At 33.8% G+C, this 23,561-nt stretch overlaps 1 protein-coding gene across 1 annotated transcript in view; it reads left to right on the top strand.

The window, feature by feature from the left end:
- Positions 1-23,561, top strand: part of LOC145268754 (parafibromin-like) — a 59,908-nt gene that overhangs the window by 20,678 nt on the left and 15,669 nt on the right. Inside the window, exons 2-6 of the mRNA XM_080124350.1 lie at positions 5,650-5,755; positions 13,188-13,320; positions 14,687-14,745; positions 15,843-15,928; positions 16,964-17,186. Of these exons, the coding sequence (XP_079980476.1) occupies positions 5,650-5,755; positions 13,188-13,320; positions 14,687-14,745; positions 15,843-15,928; positions 16,964-17,186 (607 nt within the window). The remainder of the gene's footprint in view (positions 1-5,649; positions 5,756-13,187; positions 13,321-14,686; positions 14,746-15,842; positions 15,929-16,963; positions 17,187-23,561) is intronic.

The following is a 23,561-nucleotide window of genomic DNA, read 5'->3' as shown; positions in this document are numbered from 1 at the left end:
CTTAAATCCTTGTCCTTCGGTGCTGTCAGTCCCTGGACAAATATGTAGCACTTAAACATGTCCACTGATAAATCCTTTAATTTAAACAGTTCACACTGGGCGTTGACTTTGCCCGCATATGTGACAATGTCATCAGTTTCGTCTTTTGACATATTTAAACACCTATACCGTGTATGAAAAAGACCATCTCTTTCACCGAATATAACACACAAAATTTTCACCGTTTCAGAAAAAGAGATCTCTTCCGGTTTTTTAGGTAATATCAAATTCGTGAATTTAGTATTTTCTTCCGTGCCCATTTTTTTTTGTAGCAATAGTGTTATTTTTTCCTCATCCGACCACTTCTCGCATCATTTTGTAAATATCGTTTCAAACCTATGATAATAGGCTGGAAAAGTGTCACCTTTTTCTGGGTCATATTTAAACTCGGAAAGCGAGTTCGCTATACCCTCAGCCGAAAAAAATCTGGATGCACCCTCCTTAGATTTTTCTGACAAAATCGTTTCACAAAATAAGCAATTATCCGTCTGTTGTATTACAAGAGTTTCGAAACGTTCTTGTTGAATTAGCATTTGTTTTTGAAACTCCATTTGGGCTTTTTGTTGAGCGATTAAACTCTCAGTTAACGTTTTCGTCAACGTCGCTATTTGTTCCGATGTCATTTTCTTTTTAAATGTATCAATAGCAAGTTAACGTATACCACAGAGAAGAAAAAAAAAAATTGTTCAAAAAGATGCTTATTTCCACAGAAAATTGTCAACACATAGGAAAGTTCCCCAAAAAAAAAAAAATCACCGTTAAAATAACACTTGACAAAATTTCAAGAGACTCTTTTTTTCGTCTACTTTAGCAGACACACGTAAATTTCATTTAAAAATTTTCTTTATTAAATAAACACAGATTCCTCAGTATTGTTCATTTGTTGGTTTTTTATCGTATTAACCAAATACAAAAAACACGTCCGTTAATCATGAAGAAAGTCACAATTTACACACACACACACACGTTATATAACGTCAACTCTTTGGGAGTTTAAAAAGAGAAAAACGGAGTTTAACTCGTCAATAATATAAAAATTATTTTTTACTTGCGTAAATTTGTGGCATACACCAGTCTTTCGCTTTCTAAGAAGCTTTTTCTTCAATTAAAAGTGAACTTTGTGAACAACAATTTTTAGAATGTTCTCGGTTACCACGTTTTTTTTTAGATGAATTTATAGTTCGTATCTCATCTTCGTCGCCAGTTGATATATCCTGCGGTGGATGGCCGTAATAAAAGGATATTCAAGAAAGGTATTCCACCAGGGAAATAAATGGATAAAGAGGTTCTGAAGTAATAAAGAAATAGAGAAGTTTATTGAGAATATTTACAGAGACAGCATGTTACGTTTTTAAGTGTTCCTGCCCAGGGAAGGCTCTCCCAACCGGTGACCGGTGATAACGTTCTTTCGATAAAAAGTTCCGGCGGTGAATTGCTCATCTCGCCATAACATCCTACTTAATTGATAAAATGTTCCTTTTTTAAACTCAATATGCAAATTAGTTACTTACAGTTAATATCACATATACAAAAGCAAAAAGCAGTGTGTGTGTGTATACATGCATGCACACACACTGCTTTTATATATATGAGCGAAACAGTACTGTATGTGGATGACTATAGTGCTCCTCACCTTGAGTTGAGCATATTGAGAAGTGAAACACGAATTACCATTAGCATATAAGCGACGCTCTTTGTGTAAACAAATCGAGCGGAGGTATTTCGAACGATATCAAAACATCGTTAAACTCACTACTCGTTCAAGCAGCCGCCAATAGCGTAATGGTTAGGAGCCTTGACTGCCGTACAAACGGTCGGGTTTCAATCCTGGCTGTCTAGCCGCACTGATGAGCTGTGAAACAGCGAAACAGTACTGTATGTGGATGACTATATATATATATATATATATATATATATATATCTAAAGTACTTTAATGGAATGTGCTTTGATCGACTTGTAGCACTTGTGCCCCTCAACATATTCCCAACTAGCCAGACAAGCAACAAAATCCCACCCCTTCACTCTTAAGGTCCCTAGATGCCAGAAAATCTACTCTAACAGTTCTTCCCATGGATTACTAGACTTAGGAATTCCTTTCTTGTTTTCTTACTGCAAAAGTTTAAATGTGATGAGAACAGACATCTCACTGCTCAACTCCTCATATAGTCCCCTGTGGACATGATTCCAATTAGTAGCTCTTTTATATCAAAGTGGCATTGTCTGGGGTGAAAAAGAGTTTTAAAAAAAAAATGATTCATCTATTGTGTAAAGTTGAATTAGCTTTAAATAGAACATACTGACTTTATCGTTAGTGCAAGAAATATGTTCAACTTTTGAATTTATTGATCAGATTTAAAATCCGAAACCAGTTTAATACTATAAATGCTGAACACTAGTTTTTCTGTTTATTCCTGTGCATATTTGAATCGTTCACATTTGCTTGGCAGAAAGTTGATTCCACACACAAAAAAATAATTCTATTTTTTTTTTTTTTTTTTTTTTTTTTTAAGGCATGATAAAGCTGATTATTGGTAATAAAAACAAAAAAATAAAGTTTCAATAATTCTGCATCAACTTACTGTAAGTAATTTTAAATATTTATTAAGGAATTAGAATTCCTCAAGAACTCGTGAAATGCTAATTCCCCGGATGTTGTTTAACAGTCTGAAGAGAACCTTGAGAAATATCTGACAGTGAATAACAATAGTTAACTAATGTTGCAGCCTTGCAGGTTGATAATAATCAAAACACAGTGTTATTGTTAACAAAAAGTGTATTAGCAAAAGAATGTTACAGAAGTATATGTCCTATTTTTGGGGCCCCATTACTGTCATGAATCATTGCCCAATAACGTGTTAGGTATAATTATATTTCTAGTTTGTGGGCAAATCCATTATTCGAGAAATAAGAGATCAGCTTACCCCATAACAATTAATAAAAATTCTTTTTCAAAACCAATATGCAAATATCAGGAAATTTCATCTGGTGTCCTGACTTAACAATAATGCAGAGGCGCTCAAAAAGCCAAATCAATTCACCATGGCCTTATTAACGCTGTTGAATATTGTTGCATTTAAACTTTAATTCAATCCAAAAATTACTTTCCATTTAAACAATTTTTAAACATGAGATGAGGATGGATTATTTGGATTCTTCAGACTACTGTTCTCATCTTGAGTGTTATTTTCATAATGTTTCGGTCGATGGAACCTCCAACCTTCTTCAGGTGTATCTTGTTGGATTTGAAACCTGCATGGAATTCCAAACAGAACCCTTTATTCTTTATCCACAAAGGTAGCATGATCTCTTTTCCATGCCGCAATGGATAAAGGACTTGTTAAAAATTAGTTGTAAGTTACATTCTTTTGGAGGTTTAAGGTTCAAACTTCAGTGTAAGCTACATTCAAAATACAATTGTGAATTGCTTTCAACCTCTATCCTGTCATGACTGACAGAACGAGAGTATGCTACCCCTGTGGATTAAAAAAAAGGGGTTCGTTCAAAATTCTGTGCAGATTACCAAGTTCAACAAGATACACCAGAGGTTACATCAATCGAAACGTTGTGAAAATTCAAGATGAGAACAGTAGTTCAAAGAATCCAAATAATTCATATTTTAGCCATTTTGAAATTTATGATTAAAATATGTCCGACTTGTTTTTATTTTATTTGTTTGTAATCCTTTGGAAGTAAAATTTTCTTTAATATGTAAAAACTTAAATGTTGGCAATAGATTTTGTAAAACATAAACAATGTCACCAAATGTATTAGCAACCCAATTATGATAGTTTTCATGTTCGGCGGAAATTTAAAATAATTGCTGTCATTTTTTGCATCTTATATCTAAAAATGCAGGCTTTGAACAACTGAAAAATCCTTACGAATGTAAAATCTTGATCCAAATTAATCATAATGTAAAAAAAGCCAGCAAAATCATATTACCTCTTGAAAAAAAATGTACAAAATTGTTTTATATAAGATTTCTTTCAACAGCTGACATATTGAATTTTCTTAATGAATCATAGCAAATAAAGATTAAGCTAGTTTTTGTTTAATAATAAATTAATAAAAAAAAAGAAAGCAATTTGAACCATGTATATTTATAGGCAGAAACAATTTAATAATAGGACAAAGATTTCATTTTCAACTTTTCCAATATTTTTTTTTTTCTGAAAAGCGACTTAAAATCTGATATTAAGCTCACCATATTGAATGGCCTTTCTTTAAGATAGGACTGTTTTTATAGCTGTCGCATAGAAACATACAATATTGTGTGTATTAAGTTGAAAAACTCTAACAAAAAAAAAAAAATAATTCACATATCACTAAAAATAGTGACCTAACTTGAAGCCAAACAAAGAATTGTACATTTTATAAAGAGAAAATTTTGTTAATATCCAAATTTTATCAAAATAATTTTTAAAAATGAGTTAGAATCACAAGTTGAAATTAAAACGAATTTTACTATATTTTCACACCTTAAAGATTGTAAATTATAAATTGAATGATTTTGAATTTTCGAAACAAGTTTTGATAATTTATATTTGGATTATTCAGACTACTGTTTTTAGAATATTCTATAAGATACACTGTAGTATTTCACCAAAACGTGGTGAGATGACAACAACTATGGATGGCAGTAATTACTGAGAATGCAGTTAGGAGATTCAAAGTTCCTATCCTGTCGCGGTTACCACCTAACGAAGGCCAGAGGAATAGTTGGCCAAAACGTCATGAAACAACATCTAAAAAAGATGAGGATAATTGTCTGCAATAAATAAATTAATAAATAATACTCATCTCAATAATGAATTCCAATTAAATAATATATATACACTGTGGTATTTCGAATAATATAAATTCAAATATGTATGTTATGTTTATATGTCAAATTACAGCACAAACATTTTGCAAAATAAACTAACAGTTATGCGTTTAAAATCTATTTTAATGTGATACATCTTCCTCAGAATATTTTTTCTTTTCTGAGCTTTGTGTTAAAATGAAAAATTTTAGTAGTCAAAAAAACTGTTTTTCTTCAAAGGTTATATTTTTTAATGTCGGAGAATGCATGGTTTTAAATAGTTGGGTATGTTCTCTGTGATATAAGCGTTGTTTCAATTTTAAATTGAAATACATATGTTTATAAGCCAAATTTCAATGCAAAGATCTTGTAAAATAAACATTTGTTTAAAATCACTATTTCAACATTGAAATATCACCGTTGAAGAAAACACAGATTTTTTTTTTATCACTAAATTTAACATCATGACACACAAAATATTCTGAGGAAAAGGTATCACGTGGAAATATTGATTTTTAAACAAATAAATGCTTGTTTATTTTACAAAATCTTTGCGTTGTAATTTTGCTTATAAACATATAGCATACATATTTTAATTTAAAATTTAAATGCTTATCACAAAGAACACAACCTAACTATGAATTAACTAGTTTAGCCATTTAGGAATCTATAAATGACCGGACATGTTTTCTGTTTTTTTTTTTGTTTTTTTTGGTTTTTTTTACAGTGATTTTATTATTTTCAATATTTTGAATACTTAGTTGTCAGTGAAATTGATTTTGCTTCTTTTCTTATTTAATTCCAGGAGGGGTAAAGATGGGATCTCAAAGGAGTACTACACATTGGATTGCATCTTGTTTCTTCTCAAAAATGTTCACTTGGCACATTCGTTATATGTCAGAGAAGCAGCGGTAAGTAGCAGCAATTTGTTAATTTGAACAAAATTTTATTGCATTTTTATGAACCAAATTTTCTTAGTGGTTTATAAATTTTTTTTTTGTTCTAAGGATGGAGCATCCTACTGAATTCCAAACATTCACCCACTATCGCAAACATTCCTATCGAGAGATCTTTATAAGATTCTTACCATTCCTTTAAGTGGAATTGTTTGTATCTATCTTGCACTTGGTTCACCAGATATATTTACGAGTTTTTTAAATTCCTTTTCAAGAGTTTGGTTGCTCCTATAATTATTCGAATGATGAAGATCAAGAGTTTGGTTGCTCCTATAATTATTCGAATGATGAAGATCAAGAGTTTGGTTGCTCCTATAATTATTCGAATGATGAAGATCAAGAGTTTGGTTGCTCCTATAATTATTCGAATGATGAAGATCAAGATTTTGGTTGCTCCTATAATTATTCGAATGATGAAGATCTAAGATTCCAGTTTCTTTTCATGTTGTACGTAAGACCTTTTTATTTCGTTATCTTTTCCCGCTCAGATCTGTTTAAATCCGCATCATTTGGGACACTAATTGTAAGGTTGCTTCTTTCTCCTTCTTGTGCCATATCACCATGTCAGGTTTAATAGCTCTATTTTCTTGGTACGTAGCTGTAGGTATCGCATAGTCATAGTGGATGGTCTATGACTTTCTCTTGGGCGTTTCATTTTACTTCAGTCAACATTCTCAGAAATCAAGTGTTAGCCTTTTTCCTGGGACGAACACTTGATCTCTATGTAAGATACACGTAGATATTCGGATGTTCCACTAAAGTTCGCCTTTACCGCTCAAACATTGAGTTTGTAAAGAATTTGAGAACATAATTTTCCTCTCCCAAGTGACTATTTCGATATCCTTTTTGTGCTCTCTTGGTTTTACTGCATTCCGTCGCTCATGGAAATATGTATTTGACTTTATTCGAACGTTACCTGCCTCTTTATTCATAGGAAGTTGCCTGTAATTGTCAAATTATTTTCGTTATTATTGTTTGCTATATAAAATGAAAGAATTTTCCATCCATTTTCCATTACCTTAGGAAATTCACTGAAACCTCTAATAAAAGACCTCAGTTGCATAATCGCTGACCTGTTTTAGGGATGGCCGTGTCATTGACTCATTTCATATCTATGCTTAATAAAATCTGCCCATTCTTTGCGAATAACCATGTATGTATGTGTATATAAATGTTTTAAAGATAATTAAAAAATATTTTCATATGAAAAGGGCTTTGTGTATGAAATTTTGTTATATAACCCATGACCTTGGGTCTTAATTTATGACCTTTTAAATAAAACACTATGCTATAACAAATGTCAGCCATTCTGTTTGGTTCTATATCATTTATATTTCAAACAAACTGTAATCTAAAAAGAAATTGACAGCACTCCCACAACATTCATGTTATTTGCTCTTCAATGTGTTCTCTTTATTCTTAAACACTCAACCACTTCTCCACAATTCCTCCTCCTTATAACATCTACACCTCTCATACACAAATTATATTTTAAATCCACATACTACTGTGATCTTTAAACATCATTTCACATTATATAGACCTTACATCGCCAGTGCTTCATATCCGGCCAGACACAGTCCTCGGTACACGTCCGTACGCGGGTATCCCTCGGTACACGTCCGTACGCGGGTATCCCTTGGTACACGTCCGTACGCGGGTATCCCTCGGTACACGTCCGTACGCGGGTATCCCTCGGTACACGTCCGTACGCGGGTATCCCTCGGTACACGTCCGTACGCGGGTATCCCTCGGTACACGTCCGTACGCGGGTATCCCTCGGTACACGTCCGGACGCGGGTATCCCTCGGTACACGTCCGGACGCAGGTATCCCTCTGTACACGTCCGGACGCGGGTAGCCCTTCTATAAATCACACTTTTCAAAAAGTCTGACTCTTGAATCGTTATTTATTAGCAATACACATGAAAAAATTTAAATGGCTTAAAATATTTCAATAATGGCATTCGTAGAAAGAGCTTGATGAGCTAAGAAAGAATATTTTTTTAATTTTTTAAATCTGATTAAAATTAAAGAAGTTATGACTATTTTTGTGCCTTGCCTATTTGGATATTTTTCCTCTTAAGATCATGTGTGTTTTGTCACATTTTTTGCACTACTTTTTCAGTAAAAATGCTATATCTTTGTCAAAACACAGGATTAAATGTTATAACTTTGTTAAAATACAAGATTAAATAATGAAATTTACCATAAGTGTATTTTTATGCTAGAAATCAGAATATGTCATTGAAAATCTCAAGAAATTAATAGTTTTCAAATAATCTACAGTAAATGCACATAAATATGCTGCCATTTCTTAATGTCATGTATCTATTAAAATGAAAGCAGAGAACTCAGTTTAATTATAATGCATTTTATGTACAAGAAACTGAACTTTAAATCTAGGACTATTTAAAAATTAATGTCGCAATATTTCCTTGGTATTATTGTAGATTAACACTGTTTGTTACCCCCTGCCCCCATCTGACCACCTTTCCAAAATATGATTCTACTTTTTTAGGCAATTGTGTGAACACTCTGAAAAACTTTGAAGGATAAACAAAAATTATTTTAGAATTTAATGTAAAATGTTCATTTTGGGCCTTTCTAGTGTTTTAGGGCAGTTAACCACTTTTCATATATGAGATAAATCCTGTGGTTTTGTTTTATTTGTTTTTGTTTTTTTTAAAGATGATTGTGTAGTTTTAAGAGGGTCTTTGTGCAATTATGGGAGGATGGGGAGGTTTGCCACTCTGGCTTTGGGTTAGGACTAAAGGAAATTGTGTGAACATCCTGAAGACTTGATGGGAACAAAACAAACTTTTTTTTTCACATTATTTCGCTTTTAAACTTTTCAGTTTAAGATGTTTTTTATTTCACTAGAAACTCAGTACCACTACAAATATTTAAATATTGATTAATTTTTTTAATATAATATATATTATATATATATATATATATGGTAGATTTTTTTTTTTTTTTTTTTTTTAATTTTTTTAATATAATATATATTATATATATATATATATATATATATGGTAGATTCCCAATAATAATCCACTGAGAAAATTTTTAAAAAGATGATAATGGAAAAAAAAAAAAAAAGAAATCATATTTCACATTTTCAGATGTTCAAAGCAAAACTGTTTAAGTCACCATTAACAACAGATAGAAGTGCATGAAAGTTATATGTTTAGAAAGCTTATTTTCTTGTCTTTTCAACTATATAAATATTTTTTTAAATTTAACTAGAAATATGCGAGAAATTGCAAATTGGACAAAGTTCATAATGCTGGACTGATTGGGATTGCTTTAATAATTATATATTCTGATAACCGAATAATTTTAATTATATATATATATATGTTTTCTGATAACAAAATAGCTCTAACTAAACATGTAAGAACATTTTTTTATATTCATATTTAAAATATATATTCCTATTCGTATTTAAAATTTGTTCTGGAATAAACATCAACAACAAAAAAAAAAAACCTGTTTACAGCCATGATATGACTAAATGGAAAACAGTTTTCTATGGAAACAATTTTTTTCCAGGTATCAACATGGAAGCTGCCGCAAGAGAAAACATACAAATTATTTGGGAAACTTTTCATGAATAAAAATAGTAAAAAGATTGTTTTACTTACTAGTAGGTGTCCGAAGAAAATTTTTTTTCAAACATTTTTAAATATTCATCATATTGAAGTTTTTTTTCTTTCAAAAAAAGATGAGTGATCAAAGTATTTCGGACATCTGAAGCTATTAAGTGACGTCTCTTCATTTTTATTTTTATTTATTTTTTTTTTATTACATTTTCACCCCAAACAAGGCATATTGCCACTTTGTTGTAAGGGGGCTACTATCAGGGGCAGCAACTACTGGGGCACTATGTAGAGATTTGGGCAGCAAGATGTCGGTTCACGTTGCACTTGAATTTCTGCATGTCAGTAAAGTTAGGGAAGCAGGAATCTGGAATGGAATTCCAGAGTCTAGCGGTTCTGGGGAAGAAACTACTGGAGTAGAAAGATCTTTTACATCTAGGGATCTCTACTGTGTGGGGGTGGGATTTAGCTGCCTGTCGAGGTTGTCAAGGGTGTCTACGTCGTGGGGGCACAAGTGTCTGCAGTTCGTCAGAGCATTCACCATTAAAATACTTGTAGAACAAGCAGAGGGATGCAACGTTTCGTCGATGGGACAGAGGCTGAAGCTTAGATGCCAGTTCAGGGCCTATCAGATTGTCGACTCTTTTTTGAACCTTGTCTAGGAGCGAGAGACTAGTAGCAGATGCACCAGCCCAAATGTGACAACAATACTCCATACATGGGCGAATGGTGGCCTCATAGAGGTACAGGATACTTTCAGGTGTCAGTAGTTTTCTAGCATGGTAGAGAGAGCCTGCCTTTTTCGCAGCGGCCCTGGTAATGTTTTCAATATAATTGTTCCAGCTCATGTTTCCTGTGAACGTTAGGCCAAGCAGTTTGAAAGATGTACTCTCAGACAGGGAGTCACTGGCCATTGTTATTGGTGGCAGAGAAGGTTTCTTGTAATTATTGAACGAAACCAGTTTAGTCTTGGCAGCATTGAATGTGACCATCCATTTATGTCCCCATTCCACTACAGATTGGAGGTCATCCTCTAGTGTTTTTGCCATTTCTTTAGATATGTTTTCATTTGTTTTCCTGTCATGCCTGTTATAGAGTGTAGTGTCATCAGCATATATACCCATCTCAGAGGCAGTTTTGTCGGGGAGGTCATTAATAAATATCAGGAACAATAGAGGTCCAAGAATAGACCCCTGAGGCACTCCCGCATTTATATCACACTGTTTAGATGTTCGACCGTCGAGGACAACCTGGATTTTTCTCTTATCTAAGAAGGATTTAATTATGCTAAGTATTCTACCAGTGATACCGTATGATTTAATTTTCCTGAGGAGACCCTTGTGCCATACCCTGTCAAAAGCCTTAGATATATCTAGAGCTACCGCTCTGCCCTCCCCCGCTTTGTCCAGTGAATGGTATATACGTTCAGAGATTACAGTGAGGATGTCAGCTGTGGAATGGGCTTGTCTAAATTCATATTGTTTGTCAGTCAGAAGTTTAGCATCTGTAAGGTGCTGGACTAGAACATGGTTAATTATGGTCTCAAATATTTTGGCGAAAAGTGGGAGGAGGCTAATGGGGCGATAATTTGATGGGTCAGTTCTTTCGCCAGAATTTTTGAATATTGGTACCACAGAAGCAGTTTTCCAACAGCCCGAAAAGCATGATTCATTAAGGCATTTGTTGTAGAGTTTGGAGAGAACTGGAGCTACTTCGGCTGAGCACTTTTTTAATAGCACAGCTGGGATGAGATCAGGTCCACATGCTTTTGAAGTGTCAAGATTTTTTATGATAGCATGTACCTGAGCAGGGGTGATTTTTAGATCGTCTAGCGTGGCGTCTGTCCGCAAAGGAAATTCAGGCAGGGGGTGGTTGGAAGGGTCCAGTGTGGAGTTCGAGGCAAACCGGCTGGCAAGCATATTAGCCTTGTCGGTTGCTGAGCAAACAACCTCGTGATTGTTGGTTAGCGGAGGAATTGTTGATTGCACATTGTTTACTACACTGTTGTAGATTTTTCAGAAGTCACGATTTCCTAATTTTTGTGCTTCGATGCATTTCTTAGTGGTTTCAGTAAATTCTCTCTTGGCTGTCGCTATTTCTTTAACGTTATTTCTAGCTTCTATATACTTCTGTTCTTCTGGATTAGTTTCCAGATTTCATAACAAAATTCTTATTACAAACACGGTACAAGCATTTATAAATCAGGAGGCGTCTTTACAAAACCTTACCTAAAACACTGTTTTATGATGTTCACATTTTTATCAATTTATTTGCTTAAAACTCTTAAAATATAATGTACATAATTAATTTATTTAAAAGAATATTTGTTTACAAACAAAACAGTGGTATTTTGAGGACTTAAAGTGCTTTAGTTTTTAAAATATGACTATTTTAGCAGACCCCCCCCCCTGAAATTTTATAGTCAATATGCATTGCTAATAACATGATCGCATCAACTTTATTTTTCTTGTTAAAATAGCTTGTAATCAAAGAAAAAGAAATTGCCAACACTCCTACAACAGGCACATTATTAACACAATTTCTTCACTTGAATATGTTTTCTTCGCTGCCAAACATTCAACTTGTTCTCCTCCACAATTGCAGCCACTCCTCTTGTATACAAATTTTATTTTAAAATCACAGAAACAAATATTGATTAACTCGTATAGAAATGTTAATTATTTTGTTAACAATTTGAAAAATTCTCTTCAAAAGAATGGCCCAAATGATATCTTAAATAACTTAAACAAAACAAATCAAAATACAAAAATCAAACAAAATTACTTGGACGTTATTGATAGTCAAATACCATACTCTAAAAACACCTTCATAAAAAGGCAACATTGTAAAACTGTCTAATTTAAGGAAAAAATGCTTGACCTAGGACCTTATAAAAGATTGAAAGGTCAAGAAATATTTAAGAACTTTTTTAAGGCTTTTCTGATTTTAATTTTTTAAATCATAAAAACAAACTTTGAAAAAAAGTATAAATGCGAAAATTTATATATTATCTTGTCACCATGCACATTCCATTTGTGCATGAATGTTTTAGATGGCGGAAAGAAGTGCAATTAATATAAGTAAAAAGTGACAAACGGAAGTAGTAAGAGGAATAATATAAGTAGTTAGACGGAACATTACAAGAACTTCATAATTATTTGGAAATGCAAAATGTTTTCATAAATATTTAATAGTAACAGATGGGTATTTATTGCAAAACATTTTTTTTTTAATTTATTTATTCCTGTACCAGAAAATCATTTAAATTTTTTCAAAATCGTTCAACATAGTGCTATTATTATCAAATGGCTGTATCCAAGGAAAAGTCTTCATATTTTAAAATTTTGATCAATATTTCTATTATCAGAAATTGTATTTTCATTTACTCGAAATGGTATTATTTTTATTTGTTGAAAGTCTGCATTTTTAGTTGTACACTATGAAATTTGGCTAATGGGCCAATAGAACACATATTGTCGACAGAAAATGTTCAACAAATTTGAGCAATTACTTTATGAAAATAAAGTGGATATTTATTTTTGAAAATATCTACGTGCTCATATTAAAATTTTTTAGATATAATGAAAATAAAAGTTTGAGATACCTACTTTTAGTAAATTGTGTAGAAATGAAATTTAGTAATTTCTGAGGAAATCGTTTGAGATTATTTAAAAAAAAATTTTTATCACATGATTCCTTACAATTCCGAAAACTTGATTTTGTTATCTTTGCTATCTAAAGTGAAATCATTTTAAAAAAACATTTTTTTTTTTTTTTTTTCAGGCGGCAGTTGTTCCTGTTGTCCGTCGTCCTGACCGAAAAGAATTATTGGCCTACCTAAATGGGGACATCTCGACGTCGAGTAGTATAGACAAAAGTGCTCCGTTGGAACTCTCTGTACAGCGACCCGTACAGGGTGCGTTAACATTCACTTTTTCGTACAACTTTTCATGTTTTGAGAGTTTTTAGCTGAAGATTAAATTATTTGGATTACTGTTCTCATCTTGGATTCTATTCTCACAATGTTTCAACTGATGTAACTTTTGACCTTCTTCAGATGCATCTTTGTCAGACTCTGGAATCAAAATGTTGAACTGCCCTAATTATGGCACAAAACTGCATGCAATGTTGAGACCCTAATTTGGGAGGTTTGCATGGTGTAGTCACTGATGAGTTAACATTAAACCCTATTTTGGTAGTTATTGTCAGGGGCTGAACTATGAGTTAAATAGTACCTATCTGTAGTTAAGATGATATAAAAATTATCTGTTCACATCAGGCAAGCCATCATCACTTGTGTGCTGTGTCTGCGATGGAAGAAGGATGGTGACTTTCCAAAAACAATCAACATAAACTTGGAAATGGATTCAAATTATTCAAATTATTCAAACTCGACGAGAATTTAGTTTAAATACAGATTCCTAAGTTAAACAAGATGCATCGAAACACGTTCAAAACTTTATCAGAATAACATCCTTGATGAAAACAGTATTGTGAATAATACAAGCTGTAGTTTCATGATACAAAAATTACTACAGGGCAAGTTTGAGGTGATTAGGTCAAATATTCCATTAAACAGAAAATGTTAGAATTTTTGTTCTATTTTGCTGCTCATTATTAGCTTTAGGACTAGACACCATGAAGATTATTTATGACAAGACTTGACGAATAGTTTAGAATAATTCATTGGAGATGTGAAACCATTTTAAAAAAATGGATTATTGAAACAAATGATAGGAACTGGTAAATTTTGTGTTAGGATTTTTTTATGACGACGAGAATCTGTCGATCAAGGAGTTTTGCAAAATAAGTTATAAATTTGATGAAAATAAGATATAAAAAATAAGTTATAAATTTGATAAAAATAAGTTATAAATTTGATAAAAATAAGTTATAAATTTGATGAAAATAAAATATAAAAAATAAGTTATAAATTTGATGAAAATAAAATATAAAAAATAAGTTATAAATTTGATGAAAATAAGATATAAAAAAATAAGTTATAAATTTGATAAACAAAATATTTGCAAAAATATTTTGTTGAAATTAAAATAAAAAATGCTGTAAGTCTGGCGCAAACAAACTAAAGGAAAAAAATGGCGAGACCGAGGTAGTAGGGAGAAGAAACGAACACATACTGCGACTTATGAGTGCAGAATACAATCAATGGACTTGTGAAATAAAAAATGAAGCAATTCGTATGGAAACTGTATGGAATTTTGATTAAACATTAAATAAACTTAATCTATTCATTTATTTTTAAATTTTTGGTAAATTTTCAGTTAAACGAACAGCAGATGATACACAAGGAGACCAAGAAAAAAAGAAGCCGCGTCTTGAGGTAAGTATTTAACATAATATTCAGACACCATTTTGAGTTTTGCCATAATAGTTAAAGCAAAGGTTTAATAGGGTGGTTGCTCTGCCTATCCCCTAGTTTAAAACTTTCAGTTATTGAGGCTCTACCATTTCTACACTTGGGCTATGTGCTTGCCGTTATCCCTTTAGGGAAGAATCATCCATCCAGCCATGATGGCAATCTTTTTGGTTGCTGCAGCAAACTAAAGAAAATCCCTTCAGCCATGTTCTATCAGAAGCTTTGGAAGAAGATTTGGAATAACTTATGCGCTCTGTGTCTCAGTTGGTTTGCTCAGTGTGCTATCTCTTGCATCAGCTCTATAACAAACATGATGTTCACCAAGGCATGAAGGTGTGTGAAAGACCACAGAAAACCTGGCTTCAGTATGTATAAATTGACTTGACTGCTTGCAACATAACTGGTATCAGCCCTATGGATTAAACCACATGTAGAGTAGGTGTGAAATGTTGCCTACCCCAAAGTCTGACCTTAAATATCAAAACCAGATGATAATTCACATTGAGCCCAAAATATCATGCATAAGCAGCTATAATATCGTGTTGAAACCATGTAACTGCCAAAATGTTGCATGGTTATCTTCCATACATATCTGCGGTTGTTGTTCATTGTCAACTTTTGCCACTAGTTGAACCTGTATCTTGATACAATGAACTTGCTGGAAAACTGTTCTGTGATCCACAGACATAACGCGATGGGCTGGAAGGTCTCCTATTATAATTAAAACTCTTCTGAACATGATTGAAGCTTCTGAGTGCAGTGAGTTGGTGAACATCATGGCACACAAACTTTGAATGTTTCACTATCAATTGATGGATAATTCAAAACTGGCATCGATTGATGATGTATGAACGTCAAAATAGTAAATTTATCACCCTCCCCGTCTCGCGTAGCATGTATCCCTTTTTTGGATGGCTTGACTTTTGACTTTAAAATTGCATCATTGCAAAAATGTTTTCAATTTTTGATATAAAATATTTGTATAAATAGATGATGCTTCATAAGATGTGACCAGTTTCTTATATAAATATAAAATGTCCCTTTTGGTTTCTGCTTTTTAGGAGGAGCAAGTACAGCAGGCAAAAAAGAATTGGATGAACAAGATCGATGCTCCTCGGGAAACCTCAATGATACCATCAAAGATTGCGTAAGTAAAACAAATTTAATGGTATTACCTGTCAACAAAGGGCAGTAATATACTGTCAGAGATAAATTCTAATATTAACAATGTGATGAGTTCATTGAATTTGCGAGATTATTATGGTTACATTGCTAACGAAAACAATTGTTTGGGGGATGAATTATTTGCCCTTGTTTACTTTTTAGTCTATATTATTTTAACTGTAATCGAAAATTGAAACATTACATGCACTATAATATATTTCATTTCTTCATGAACAAATCAGCCATTTTAATCTTTTGCAGTTATTTGTACAAACTTAGCTTTCTTTAACCAAATAACTCATTAGTCAAGCAAAGACGACACTAATGTTAAGTGGTCCCTCATTTGGAAGCATAGTTTAGAATGTTGTGCATATCTCATTTTTCACATTGTGGTTTTCTTTGGTTATTCCCACTGAACAAAAATTTACCATTTTGTTATTCAGAATTACCTCTATGATAAAAAAAATAAATAAAAATAAAAATCTGTCTAATGTACATACCCATGACAAAACAAAAATATCATATTCCAAAAATCATGTAAATTGATCAAGTAGTTTTATTTTTAAATAAGATACCCACCATTTTGAAAAAAAAAGGAAAGATAAATCAATAATTCAAACTCGCTAGATATATTTTGTAATGCCTATGAATCCTATTAATTGTTTAAAAATGATTTTCTTTATTCAAATAAAGCTATTTGATCAATTTATATGATTTTTAGAATATATTTTCTAATGGGTATGTACATCATAGGTTTTTCTTTATCTTTTTATATGGGGGAATTCTGGTATTACTTAGGCAAATATAAATGTCAACAAAAAAAAATCAAAGTGCTACATGATGTACTTCTATTCATTTAATGTCATTTTTTCCTTGTTCAGGGATCGAGCGTTCTCTGGTTCCCAAATTTGAATAGATGCACCTAAAAGTCACACTTACATCAGTCAAAATGCGAAAATAACAACCAAGATAAAAATAGTTGTTCCAAAATGTTGTTTTATTTATATTTTCTGATCAGGTCCTCATCACTTCCTGAAGCTCTTCCTATGGAGAAAATTGCAGCTATCAAGGCCAAACGTTTGGCTAAAAAACGTACAATGATTAAAGGGGATGATGACATCGCCCCTGGTGCTGATGACCAGCGGACATTTGTGGATGCTGAAGTGGATGTGACCCGAGATATTGTTAGCCGAGAACGGTTGTGGCGAACACGGACGACAATTCTTCAGAGTTCAGGAAAGGTAATTTACCATTGCATTTGCATAATTTTTTTCATTGCATATCTGCTTGTTGTCGCTATCAAAAACACACTTGTCATAATGTCAATCATGGGCTCCAGGTCAAATTTACAACTCTTAGTTTTAAAACGAGTAACAATTTTTTCATTTTGAAAGGTTTAAAACCTTTGTTTTCCTACCAAATGACAGATTTGCAATCGGAACTCTGAGCTCGACGAAATAAAAGTATCACCTGATAGAGATCAGTTTGTTTGCAAATCTCCCCCACCCCATTTGTTTTGCTAAGATAAAAAAAAAATATGATAGTGATTAGACTATTCCAATATTTTTCCCCAATGCCAATACAATTATTTTTGTTCTAAATTGTTGATCCCAATTCTTTTAAAATCTCTAAATATGTAGCGTTTTTGTTTTTAATTTTTATTTTCTGATTACTGTAAAAACCTATTTCACCAATGTAAAAATTATACTTGTGGAGGTTGAGGGTGATTAATAGTTTTTATCATTGATTTTTTGAGATGAGGATTTATTTCATATTTGGATTCTTCAGATTACCATTCTCATCTTGAGTATTATTTTAGTGTTGATGTTTTTTGTTTTCTGATCTTTTTTGTAAAACTTAATTTTGTTCTGCAAAACCAAAAACAAAAACAACAGCCCCTCTCCCTCCCCTTTTTATTTTATTTCCCCCTCCCCCACTCCCAGACCCTGTTGGTGGAGTATCAGAATACATAACTGCTCTCCTGCAGAGAGTAAAAGTCCCTCAATGGGGCCACCTGTTGGCTGTAGGTGGCGACCCGTAATGCCTTAAAACGGGATCCTGGTGGCTGAGTACCTTATAAACAATATGATATAAATGCGGGAGTGCCCCAAGGGTCTATCCTTGGACCTCTGTTGTTCCTAGTATTCATAAATGACCTCCCCGACAAAATTACCTCTGAGATGGGTATATATATATATATGCTGATGACACCACACTCTATAACAGGCACGACAGGAAAACAAATGAACACATATCTAAAGAAATGGAAGAAACACTAGAGGATGACCTCCAAGCTGTAGTGGAATGGGGACAAAAATGGATGGTCACGTTCAATGCCGCCAAGACTAAACTAGTTTCCTTCAATAATTACAAGAAACCTTCTCTACCACCAATAGCAATGGCCAACGACACTTTATCTGAGAGTACATCTTTCAAACTCCTTAGCCTAACGTTCATAGGAAACATGAGTTGGAACAGTTACATTGAAAGCATTGCCAGGGCCGCTGCAAAGAAGGTAGGCTCTCTCTACCGTGCTAGAAAATTACTAACACCTGAAAGTATCCTGTACCTCTATAAGATCACCATTCGCTCATATATGGAGTATTGCTGTCATATTTGGGCTGGTGCATCTGCTACTAGTCTCTTGCTCCTAGACAAGGTTCAAAAGAGTCGCCAATCTGATAGGCCCTGAACTGGCATTTAAGCTTCAGCCTCTGTCCCATCGATGAAATGTTGCATCCCTCTGCCTGTTCTACAAGTATTTTAATGGAGAATGCTCTGACGAACTGCAAGCACTTGTGCCCCCACGATGTAAACACCCTCGACAAACTCGACAGGCAGCTAAATCTCACCCCCACACAGTAGAGATCCCTAGATGTAAAAGATCTTTCTACTCCAGTAGTTTTTTCCCTAGAACCACTAGACTTTGGAATTCCATTCCAGGTCTCTGCTTCCCCAACTGTACTGATGTGCAGGAGTTCAAGTATAACGTGAACAGACATCTTGCTTCCCAAATCTCCACATAGTACCTCAGTAGATGTTACCCCTGATAGTAGCCTCCTACACCAAAGTGGCAATGTGCCTTGTTTGGGGTGAAAATGTAATAAAAAAAACAAGTGGCTGTGAGTTAGCAACACTCCACTTTGGCCCTTACTTCGGCTAGATGGGCGGTTGGGTAGGCTCGACCCGATCAACCGGCTAGTCATGACAGTCCCTAATAATAGTAAACACCCACAAAAAGAGAAATACAAACACATTACACTTAAAAAAACACACACACATACTATCAGTAGCAGGCGATTGCAAGGGCCAATCAGATGGTGAAAACTGATGCTATTGACAACCAACCCTTTCTATACCTTGATGGGTCCGAGGAAATGAAAAAAATCGTTATAAGCTGCTATACACACTGAGTATATCATCAGTGTATCCCTGAGATGCTTGGGCGAATGGGTTGCCCCCCAACCATCTCCCAATTTAGAGCTCCGAGGAGGGGGGGGGGGAGCAAGGATGATAATAAAAAAATAAAAAATATCCTATGGCTTCCAAAAAAATTAAAAGACCCCATCCAGAAAGTGATGAAGATGAAAACACAAACTTTCCGGAGTATATAATCTTGGAATCAAACAAATAACTAAAATGTCCCCATTCATAATCGAAAAAATTAGCAACAAAAATCTGAACACAAAACAAATTAAAAAATTAATAAATGGAACTTTACCCATACAAGTATCTACTAAAAGTAGTGCCGAAGAAATTTTAACATGGACAAAGTTCCATGATATAAACATCAAGGCCTACCCTCACAAAACCCTCAACACTTCAAAGGGAGTCATCAGATGTCCAGAATTAAACACCTGCTCTCTAGAAGAAATAAAAACAAACCTAAAAAAACAAAGTTATAGATACTAAAAGAATTACAATAAAAAGAAACAAACATTAAACACCAACACATTTTTTTTTTTTTTACACAGTGATCACTTATCAAGGCTCGGAAGCCACTCAGGGATAAGGGTTATTGCAAGTACATTACGTTAGTGTGGAGATTTGATGAAGTGTTTACTTAAGGGGGCGGTTCATCAGGAATTTGTTAACGTTGGACTTGAAGACATCCAAGTTGTAGTCCGGTGGGAAGCAGGCAGACGGAACAGTTCCACAGGCATGCAGTTCTAAGAAAGAAGCAACACATACATATTAACTTTCAATACTCCCACCCCATCAACTGAACTCAAGATTGGATATATTAACATTAAAGTAGAAACATATATCCCCAGACCACTTCACTGCCTAAACTGCCAAAAATTTGGCCATTTCAAAGAATACTGCACCAGGAAAACAGTATGCCCAAAATGTAGCAGTAATGAACACCAGGAAACAGAATGCCAAGGAAATATAAAATGCCCAAACTGTGGTGAGAACCATCCAGCATATTCATCGCTTTGCCAAAACTGGATCAAAGAAAAAAAATAAACTAAAATATACCAAAAACATAAGTTTTACCAAAGCTAGAAAAATTATTGAAACAGTCACCACAACAGAACCAACTAGATTATATGCAGGTGCAACCAAAAATCAATTAAAAACAATAGAAAACATTGAACTAAAGGAAATCTCTACCCTCATAAAATCACTTCAAGAACTAGTTGAGGCATTGAGGACCACCTTACAGCAATTGCCGTCAACTCAAGCTGTACTTGAAAATAACTACCAAATGGTTGAAAATAAAATCCCACCAGATCCCAAAAATCAAACACAATCTAACAAAAAACCCACACAAACTGAAAACATCCCAAAACCAAAAGAACAATCACCTAGTACCCTCTGCAAAGAAAAAAAATCAAATCTCACACCAACCAAACAGAAAATAAATGAAAAACCCAAAAAAGCCAGATCTCACTCCACATCAAAAACCATAACTACAGATCAGAACAAATTTAAATCCTTGGAAATAATGGAAACCGACAACAGAGCCTGTGAACCCCCATAATCAAATAGTAGAAAACAACCACTATTATTCTTAATAAAATAAAAGGAAATCAAAAACATAAAACTAAACTATGGCTAACAAAACAATCCAATGGAATTGCAGAGGTATAAAAGCCAACAAGAATGAATTACTTCTACTAATATCCAATCTCTGCCCTACTATAATATGCCTACAAGAGACTTTTTTAAAACCATCTGTAACTATCAATCTCCGTAACTTCACTGAATATAACCACACAACAAATAATCCAAATAGAGCTTCTGGAGGAACATCTATTCTCATCAACAAAAACACAGCACAAAGCCAAATAAATCTACAAACTAATTTACAAGCAATTGCCACCACAACCACTCTACATAGAACAGTCACAATCTGCTCCATCTATCTACCCCCAAATGACCCTATAGATGAAACAGAAATAGAAAAACTTATCAACCAACTTCCTTGCCCTTCATACTATTAGGTGACTTTAACATAATGTTAGTTGGGGATGTTCAGACACAGACAGGAAAGGAATCATTATAGAAAATGTTAACAACAACAACAACCTATGCACATATAATAACAAAAAAACAACCTTTATTCACTCTGCTGCAAACTCATACTCAGCAATTGACCTCTCTATAAGTGATCCTAGTATCTTTATGGATTACAACTGGACAGTGCACGAGGACACTTGTGGGAGCGACTACTTCCCAATAATATTAGAACACTTTGGTCCTGAAACAAACTCCAAAATTCCTCGTTGGAACCTTAAAAAAGCTAACTGGAATAAATTCAAGTCATTATGCGAACACAAACTCTTACCTGAAAAACGTGTGAAAGACCCAATCACTCACTTTACAGATACCATCATCTCAATAGCTGAGGAATGCATACCGAAAACAAAGGTATCAACCAAGTATAATCGGCCCTGGTTTAATGATGATTGCGAAAAGGCTATCAGGTTATGACGTGCTGCATTAAGAAAATTCAACAACCGACCAACAACTCAGAATTTAAACAACTTCAAAATATGCAGAGCTAAAGCACGGCGAACAATAAAAGAAGCCAAATGTGAATCATGGAAAAACTTTGTGTCCAAAATCAATAATAATACCGAAGACAAAATCATATGGAAAATGATACGGAAAATATCAGGAAAAAACACCAGTTCCCCTCTCAACCACCTCTTTTTAAACAATAAAAAAATAACCGAAAAAAAGGACATAGCCAACATGCTTGCAGACACTATTGCAAATAATTCAACATCCAAAAATTACAATAAAAAATTCCAGACTATTAAACATGAATCAGAAAAAAAACAACGTACACTTTAAAAGTAATAATGAAGAAGTTTATAAACTTTTTACCATTCAAGAACTAAAAAAAAAAGAAGCCAATAACACGGCTGAAGGACCAGATGAGATAACATATGAATTCCTGAACCAACTACCAGATCAACCATTAAAGTACTTTCCATTCATAATGACATCTGGATCAATGGCAACCTTCCAGCTATATGGAAACAAGCCACAGTCATTCCCATACTAAAACCAGGGAAAGATGCATCTGACCCCTCTAATTATCGCCCCATAGCTCTAACAAGTTGTGTGCAAGATGATGGGGAGAATGATAAACACCAGACTAATGTGGTTTCTTGAAATAAAATATTAACCAACCTTCAATGCGGTTTCTGAAAACAACGGAGCACTACAGACCACTTAATACGACTGGAAACCTTTATCAGAAATGCATTTATACAAAAAAAAGCATATATTCTTGGATCTGGAAAAAGCTTACGATGCCACATGGCGGTATGGTATCATGAAAGATCTCAAAGAAACCGGGCTGAAAGGAAGACTACCCATCTTCATCAACAACTTCATCAACAATAGATTATTTAATGTCCGTGTAGGAACATGCCTCTCTGATATTAAGGAACAGGAAACGGGAGTACCACAGGGAAGTATTTTATCTGTAACATTGTTTAATCTAAAGATTAACAATATCGTTAAATGCATAAACCAAGATGTAGATTGCTCACTATATGTAGATGATTTTTTAATTGCATATAGCTCAAGGCATATCTGTATAATTGAGCGTCAACTCCAACTATGCATCGACAAATTAAAAAAAATGGACAACCGAAAATGGATATAAGTTTTCCACTAATAAGACTAAATGCGTGCACTTTTGTCAGCTTAGAAAACTGCACCCAGACCCTCTCTTAAAACTAGATGATACCCAGATTCCTGTTGTCGACGAACATAAATTTTTAGCGTTAATATTAGACAAAAGACTCTCATTCATCCCTCATATTAAACATTTAAAGAATAAATGCAACAAAACTCTCCAGCTAATGTGAGTCATTGCCCACCATAGACTGAGGAGCGGACACACAACCCCTACTAAAATTATATAGATCACTAGTACGCTCAAAACTAGATTATGGCAGCTTCATTTATGGTGCTACCAGAAAATCATATATAAAGATACTAGACACTGTTCAACATCAGGGGCTCAGGCTTGTACTGGGAGCCTTCCGAACTTCTTCCACCGATAGTCTCTATACAGAAGTCAACGAACCGCCATTATCAATTTGGTGCAACAAATTAGCTTTACAGTACTTAACCAAAATTCTTTCTTG

Source organism: Euprymna scolopes, chromosome 44, assembly GCF_053919585.1.
Source record: "Euprymna scolopes isolate OS-2025 chromosome 44, ASM5391958v1, whole genome shotgun sequence".
Lineage (NCBI taxonomy): Eukaryota > Metazoa > Mollusca > Cephalopoda > Sepiida > Sepiolidae > Euprymna > Euprymna scolopes.
Note: the sequence above shows the minus strand (reverse complement) of the source record. Positions and strands in the feature narration are given on the sequence as shown.